The sequence below is a fragment of the Ipomoea triloba genome, chromosome 14 (assembly GCF_003576645.1).
Source record: "Ipomoea triloba cultivar NCNSP0323 chromosome 14, ASM357664v1".
Lineage (NCBI taxonomy): Eukaryota > Viridiplantae > Streptophyta > Magnoliopsida > Solanales > Convolvulaceae > Ipomoea > Ipomoea triloba.
The window spans coordinates 13,202,478-13,209,998 of NC_044929.1; the positions used below are offsets into that span (position 1 = coordinate 13,202,478).

Here is a 7,521-nt window from a genome sequence, read left to right on the forward strand (position 1 = left end):
TAAGAACCTTGAACTGATGTAGGAGATATTTAGAGAAGAAAGAATTCTTCTGCTAAAACATGGATATTGTTAGTTTTGACAGAATTTAAAAATAAATAAATAAATAAAGCACTGAAGTGCGCGTTTGGCGCACTTCGCGCCCCAAGCGGGCGCGTGTGGAACACGCGCCCGCTGGGCGAGTCAGAGTGGCCGCCAGCTGGCGGCCACTCTGACTTTTATATGACTTTTTGTTTTTGTTTTTTTTTTAAATGTCAGACTTTATTTTGTTTTTCCTTTTTCTTTTTCTTTTTTTTTTTCTTTTCTTCCACATTCTCTTTCCTAATCACATTTACAAAAACTCCTCAGTTACCGCGAAAAAACTCCACTGATAAGGATGCTCTTATAATTATAAATTTATAATTCAAATAAACAAAGAAATAATTAAAATATATGATAGAAAATGGTAGGTCCACAAAAAATGAGAAAAAACTTTAAACTAATGTGGAGAGTGATTTTTGTGATTAAGTGAGATAGTGGATGATGAGGTGGACATTGGGCCCCACAAAAAATTAGAGAAAAAACACAACTGATAAGGATGCTCTAAGGTCATGGTTTTGACTTCCAGGTCAAATAGCTATACCTTCAAAATAAAATAGGAGATTTCTAAAATTTCAATTTGGCTCTTCAAAACTATTACAATTTATTCATAACAAAATCCCATATAAATTATAGAAAGGGCTTACCCCTAACTTGAAATACTTTAAAGTGTGGGGTGCTTGGCAAAGGTGGGACTTCCGTCCTTCAAAATGCCCAACTAGAGACCTAAAACCTTAGATGCCATATTTGTTAGATATGTTGAAAATAGTGCTGCATACAGGTTTATGTGTTTATAAAATCGTTCAATATGTGAATATAGAGATGTTTTCTTTGAACATGTATTTCCCCTAAAAAATGCTCACTTCTAATGGTAATTTTGAAAGGAATAAACAAGTTGTATTTCCTTCGGCTAGTGTATCACATGTAATTCTGAAAGCTTGGAAGTTACAAGTCTTGCAGACTTATATCAACACACTCATAAACACAAAATGGAGATTGAGTATATGTTTGTGCAAAAGTTCAAAAAGTTGTGGTAAGAAATCTTTCTAATATAATCTCTATTAAAAGTGTCACATGGAATTATTTTTGGAGATGAAAGTACTTTGTTTTATTTTATAGGATACAATGAATGAATTGCGACAGACTCAGACTGATACATTAGATGCAGAGTTGTGGTTGGAGGCCATCGGTGGTGTAAAGAGGGGAGGCTACGCATATGGCTTTTGCTCGGATACGCAACACTATTCTCCTGATACTATATTTTGTTGTAAATAATTTTGATATTTAATATTTTCATTTTGAATTTCGATAGTGGGTACATTACTTTGTTGATGATATAGAATGTATTGAGAACATGTAAAACAAAATATAACAAGATCAAAATAATAAAAATAATTTATATAAATATAAATTTTCCTTCCAATCGTTGGTCACAATTTTTGTCCAACGGGTTGATTGGAATTTCCGTCCAACGGGTCAAAATTAAACGAAAATTTCCATTCTAAAAATGGTGGGTTACCATTTGGACTTTTCGTCGAACGGGTCAAAATTGGACATGACTTTCCATTCTAAAAATGGTGAGTTACCATCCGGAATTATATTGGCGCTCGCAAATTATACCATGCACCGTGGTGGACGTAGCATTGTGCACCAGGAATTAAAACGTCGTCGTATTGTCCAGTAGGCAGTAAGTGGACGTTATTTTGGGAATCACGTCCGTTTCCTCCGTTAACTTCCTAATATATAAAAAAAAAACAGTGAATTTGAATTGTTTGTGTTGTGGCGGTTATGGCGATCTTCTTCTCCGATTTGTGAACTCACGAATAACAAATATACAGTCGTAGCTCTTGGATTCTCAGGCATTAGGATATGCAAGGCGTCAATTCGCAGCAGGAGGTAGTTGCGACTGAAGAACTCGATGATCCGGTTGGATTGGCTATTTCAGGCGATCGTAATCCAGGTTTTTTATGTTTGATTTTGTGATTTCGTTTGTGTTTATGAAAATCATTGAATTCGTATGCTTTGATTCGTGTGTTTTGGTTATATGATACTGGTTTTAGGATTGTTTTGTGATACAACTATGCGATTGGAAGGGTAGAAGATGAGTTTTGTGTATTTGTGTGGATATTATGTATATTCCTTTAATGAACTGTGAGTATTTCAGGCAATGTTTCTGTGTATTCATTGTTGTTGTATGTAAAACAGAGGGTGATGTGTGTTTTGTATTTTGGGGTTCCAATATTCTGTGTATTCTAGTTATACACTATGTGTATTGTAGGCATGTATTCTGTGTATTGACTGTAGGGGTACTTAAACACTGTGTTTTTGCAGCTGATCAGGACTTGTTAGGGGTGTCAGTGAGTTCTATTGATGAAGCATATGAGGTTTATAATGATTATGCTTTCAGGCTAGGTTTTAGTGTGAGGAGGGGTAAGCAAAGATATAGTGCTAGTACAAAACAATTGAAGATGAAGGAGTTTAATTGTTCAAAGTCTGGGTTTAAAAGGGTTTTAAAAAATGGAAGTTATTTAAAAGTTGATGTACGGACAGGTTGTCGTGCATCTGTTCAATTTGATTTAGATGGGAATGGGATGTGGACTGTGACAAAGCACCAGAAGCTTCATAATCATGAGTTTGTTCCAACGACCAAGAGTTATCTTCTACGGTCACATAGATCAGTGTCTAGAAATCATCTTTCCTACCTAAAGGATTTGAAGAAGAGCGGTGTTTGTGTGGCTGATGGTTTGCGGTTTCTTAAAACACAATCAGGGGGGTCACCACTCGTTGGTTTTACAAGCAGGGATGCATATAACTCGCTGTGCACTGATGTATTGAACAATTTGGATGGAACCGACTCAAACACATTAATTGAAATATTTAGACAAAGGCAGTCAAGTGAAAAGGATTTTTTCTTTGATTTCGAAGTGGATGATGAGTCAAGGTTGTGCAGCTTTTTTTGGAGAGATGGGAAAATGATGCGAGACTATGAATTGTTTGGAGATTTGTTAGTTCACGATACGACGTATCATACTAACAAATATGATATGATTTGTGGTCCATTCGTTGGTATGAACCATCACTGTATGAACGTCATGTTTGGATGTGGTTTTTTGTTGAACGAGAGGATTGAGTTGTTCGTATGGTTGTTTAGGTCATTTTTAAGATCAATGAATGGGAAAAGTCCCCAAAGTATAATGACCGATCAATGCGCTGCCATGGCTGCTGCTATTTCCCAAGTTTTTCCAACCTCAAGACATCGCCTATGTATATGACATATCGGTGAGAATTCAAAGAAGCACATCAAGGGACTAAGAAATCAAAAAGATTTTCTAGACATATTCAATTGTCTGTTGAAACATACAGATACGGAGGCAGAGTTTGAGCTTTATTGGACAAGGTATGCTTTCATTAAAAATTATGTGTATTGGTGATGGTATTTATGTTTATTTAGTTATAGTATTCTGTGTATTATATTTTTCCCAATTGCTTGCATTAGTATACAGAGTTGGCAATTCTCACCTATATTATGTGTATTCTCTTGATATATTCTGAGTATTGTAGTGTTAGAGTATGTTTATTCTATTGATTCTGTGCTTTCATTCCCATGCCTTCATATCTGATAATACTCCCCTTATATTCTGTGTATTCAATTGAATGATCCTGTGTATTTGTATATGAGAGTCTGTGTATGCATTATAGTATTGGTCACAACATACAAATGCCATAATAATTCTTGGATTGAAAAGCTGTATCAATGTAGAGAAAAATGGTGCCCTGCATTTAACAAAGATTATTTTTCTGGTGGTATTTTATCTTCACAAAGGAGTGAAACCACAAATCACTCTATTTCTAGAAGGTTATCCAAGACTGTTGGGCTATGTGATTTCTATAGCTCATTTGTTGGTGTTGTTTCGGAGTGGAGGAGTAGAGAGAACGGGGAAGATGTCCGGTGTTCCCAAGGTGTACCTACAATGGCTATGGATCACATTAAGATTCTTTCACACGCTAGGGATATTTATACGATTGAGATATATTACTTGTTCGAAGAGCAGTTTTTGAAAGGGGCATCATGCTATCAAGAGTGTGTTTAATTTGAAGGTGGTGTGTATAAGTATCACGTCTGGAGGCCGGAGGTTGATATTATTAGGCATGAAGTGATTTTTAACGTTAGAGAGTTAGATATTTGGTGCAGTTGCAAGCTGTTCACTGAAACCGGGATCTTATGCTGTCACTGTTTACGCATTTTAAACGTGCATTGTGTGTCTGAAGTTCCAAATAAATATATTCTGAAGAGATGGACTAAAAGAGTTTTGGAAGACGAGAATGCTGGTATTGTCCCCCCATCTCAGTGCTTTAATGTTCCCTCTTCTGTTTGGACTTTAGAGATCACTAGGAAATTTCAGAAGTTGGTTGTTTATTGCCAAGAAAACAACGAAGCACGCAAAATTTTTGAGCAAGCAGTGTTAGATGCCAAGAGAAAAGTTGAACATGAGTATGGCCCTATTTTCTTCGAAGGTGAAGATTGTGATGTGGAATCGTCTAGCGGTGTTATAAAGGATCCATCAAACAGGCGGTTGAACGCAATAGGAGGGTGACTAGTGTGATTAAAAAGAAATACAAGAAAGCAAGGGGTCGAAAGCAGCTTGCTCATATAGCTGCATCTAAAACAAAATCGGTGGGGCAGTCTCAAGTTGAAGATGCTATTTCTAATATTGCTGGTAATGGATACCTGGTGCATCCAATGTCTGGAGGTTCAACTTTTTGTCATTTTAGGTCAAATTCAAATCAAGAGGACAATTAGAGTGTGTCTTAATGTTTGTTAGTTTTGTTTTTTCAAGACATGCAGTTGTACTTTTTATACACAAAACTATTACAAGTAATACACAGACTGTTTCCGCAAGATACACAGAATTATTTACCAAAACAACAGAAACCATTTGGTGTTATTTCTTTATATTGCACTCTGTAATACACAGAGTGATACTATGTAATACACAGAACAGTACTGTCGAATACACAGAATATGAATTGCACTTTGTAATATGTTTTTAGAGTTAGAAGACAGAGGTGGAAGCCAGGGTTTAGCATCAGGGTTTAGGGTTTAACACCCAGTACTATGTATACAGATATATTGTTGAATACACAGAGTTGAAGTCAATAATACACAGAATATTACTGTGTAATACACCGAATATTATTATGTGTTATGGTTTTAGGGGTTAAGGTTTAGTCTTAGAGGTATGGGTTACCATTAACTGAATACACAGAAGGACAGCATGTAATACACATAATGTTACCGCGTAACACACAGAATATATAATTGAAGTCATTCTTGGAATAAGTTTTGTAATCAACAGAATAAACTTAATAGATATGACACCCTATAATATAAGATGTGACAAAAAGCTTTTTTTCATTTCAGAGTTAGAGTAGTTTCCAAAGTAAAGAACACATCTCAAACACTTGTTTCAATTTCAGTTTACAGGAATCAACATCTTTACAAACACGGTCACTTTGATTGTTTGTAGATTTCTTTGGCTGCATTTGTCACCTCTGGTAGAAGGGTATTCCATTCTGACATGAGTATGGTTGCGGCATATTTAGCTCTCAGTGATGTGAGGAATGTATTCTGGAAAAATAGAATGCAAAATTAATTAGAAATGAATTGTTAAATATTTTAATATGGAAGAAAGTTGAAAGAATAGTTTTATACTCACATCTTCAGGGCCTCCAGTGAGTCCTGCATTCCCGTCTTCTATTGATGTGCCTGTGTAAGTCTGCATATGCCTCATCGAGTATATGGCACAGTCTACAGCATTTTCTTCATTTTGCCAAGGCATCTGCACATATTGCACTCTCATTGATTTCATCTTCTTTGCAAGTGCAATCTTCTTTGTTGCGAGATACTTAGTGAAGGCAATCAACTGTAGAATATCGATATAGTTGTCTGTAATTAGTATGACAGAATACACAGAATCATAGCATGTAATACACAGAATATGTAGTCTAAGTCCTATACAGAATATACTTTGTAATATACAGAATACACAGAATGAAATGTTAGAATACACAGACTCACTCAGTAGGATACACAGAATTTAATAGAGATAAGATTTCTTACTAGTTTCTCCGGGCAACCTTCATACTTGTCTTGTGCTTTAATTCCTTCAGGAATAGGCCTGTTGTCAATTATTTGAAGTCTGGATGTCAAGAAATTAAAGAACAACAAGTAGAAATGTTGGTGCCTGAGGATACTGAAGAATACTTGTTAAGAGTAGTCAGAAAAAACAAATCAGTTTGTGTTATATGGACAATTCAAATGAATAATATACAGAATTTAAATAATTAAGGTATAGTTATTTTGCACTTACAAGGCTCGCATCACTGATATCAAGAGAAATTGATTCGAGTTGGTGATCAATTGCTCCGCAGAATTCTTTCAAAATGGCCTTTGAGGCAGCACTTTTACTATTCTGCAAATTTGTTGCACTTTCCAACGTCATCTGCAAAAATTTGTTTTTTTTTTCTTGTTATACAATGCATTGGTATGAATAAAGGAAAGAAAAAAAAAAGTTTAGAGTAAAATGTTTACTTACAAAAACAATTTCTGAGAAGAAAACCCTTTTTGGCTTGTCAATTGATCTTCTCATGTCCAGTAAACTCATCAGTTAGCACCAAATTTGCACAATGTTGGTAGATACATAACCGGATGCCAATGACATGAAATCCTCCCGGTTAGCAACCAAATTGTTCCCTATGTAGAGCATATCATAAGGAAATAACATGTTAAGTAATATGATGTATGTCTAGTAAAAGTTATCAAAATGGAACTTACTTCATTGAATATTGACCACCACAATACAAGAATGCGTAGTCTGAAAAGATTTTTTGTTTAGCTGAAATGTTTGTCAGCTTTGTTCTGTTTTGTGCCCAATATGGTGAGCGTAAGGCCAGAGGTGTTCTGTTTTGTGCCCAATATGGTGAGCGTAAGGCCAGAGGAAGTTGTTTCAGTGCCCAATATGGTGAGCGTAAGGCCAGAGGAAGTTGTTTCAACTTTCTTTGTGGTGAGCGTAAGGCCAGAGGAAGTTGTTTCAACTTTCTTTGTAGTCTTTTCTTTGTGTGGACATCTTCAATTTCCTCTTCAGACTCTGCAAGGATGCTGTGTATACACAGAAATATAATAGTCAATACACAGAATGATAACNTAAGTCTGCATATGCCTCATCGAGTATATGGCACAGTCTACAGCATTTTCTTCATTTTGCCAAGGCATCTGCACATATTGCACTCTCATTGATTTCATCTTCTTTGCAAGTGCAATCTTCTTTGTTGCGAGATACTTAGTGAAGGCAATCAACTGTAGAATATCGATATAGTTGTGTGTAATTAGTATGACAGAATACACAGAATCACAGCATGTAATACACAGAATATGTAGTCTAAGTC

General features: G+C 35.7%; 3 protein-coding genes across 4 annotated transcripts in view; 1 reads left to right on the forward strand and 2 right to left on the reverse strand.

The window, feature by feature from the left end:
- Positions 1-1,944: 1,944 nt before the first annotated feature.
- LOC116003970 (protein FAR1-RELATED SEQUENCE 5-like) lies at positions 1,945-4,670 on the forward strand. Its single transcript, XM_031243913.1, has 6 exons — positions 1,945-2,035; positions 2,407-2,482; positions 2,600-3,311; positions 3,439-3,472; positions 3,775-4,156; positions 4,268-4,670. The coding sequence occupies exons 1-6, from the start codon at positions 1,945-1,947 to the stop codon at positions 4,668-4,670; spliced, it is 1,698 nt and encodes a 565-aa protein (XP_031099773.1).
- A 794-nt stretch (positions 4,671-5,464) lies between these two features.
- On the reverse strand, positions 5,465-6,755 carry LOC116004406. 2 transcript variants are annotated; one of them, XM_031244446.1, is made up of 5 exons: positions 6,672-6,755; positions 6,447-6,578; positions 6,197-6,275; positions 5,793-5,999; positions 5,465-5,704 (listed from the first exon to the last, which is right to left on the reverse strand). In XM_031244446.1, exons 2-5 carry the CDS (start codon positions 6,455-6,457, stop codon positions 5,585-5,587), a joined length of 417 nt encoding a protein of 138 aa, XP_031100306.1. In that variant the 5' UTR covers positions 6,458-6,578; positions 6,672-6,755; the 3' UTR covers positions 5,465-5,584. The 2 variants fall into 2 exon arrangements, with proteins under 2 accessions (XP_031100306.1, XP_031100305.1); XM_031244445.1 differs by having other exon boundaries at positions 6,197-6,329.
- A 383-nt stretch (positions 6,756-7,138) lies between these two features.
- LOC116003971 overlaps positions 7,139-7,521 on the reverse strand; it is a 2,657-nt gene continuing 2,274 nt past the window's right edge. The window contains exon 3 of the mRNA XM_031243914.1: positions 7,139-7,234. The gene's annotated coding sequence lies outside the window, so the exon portion shown is untranslated. The remainder of the gene's footprint in view (positions 7,235-7,521) is intronic.

Excerpts from the sequence above, each read along its gene's own strand:
- LOC116003970 (XM_031243913.1), top strand. The coding sequence starts at position 1,945 with ATGCAAGGCGTCAATTCGCAGCAGGAGGTAGTTGCGACTGAAGAACTC. Across the intron at positions 3,312-3,438 it reads TGGCTGCTGCTATTTCCCAA|ATACGGAGGCAGAGTTTGAG; the intron begins GTTTTTCCAACC and ends TGAAACATACAG. Across the intron at positions 4,157-4,267 it reads GGGGCATCATGCTATCAAGA|TTGCAAGCTGTTCACTGAAA; the intron begins GTGTGTTTAATT and ends TATTTGGTGCAG.
- LOC116004406 (XM_031244445.1), bottom strand. Across the intron at positions 6,000-6,196 it reads AAGGTTGCCCGGAGAAACTA|TTGATTGCCTTCACTAAGTA; the intron begins GTAAGAAATCTT and ends GATATTCTACAG. Across the intron at positions 5,705-5,792 it reads TCACTGGAGGCCCTGAAGAT|AATACATTCCTCACATCACT; the intron begins GTGAGTATAAAA and ends CTATTTTTCCAG.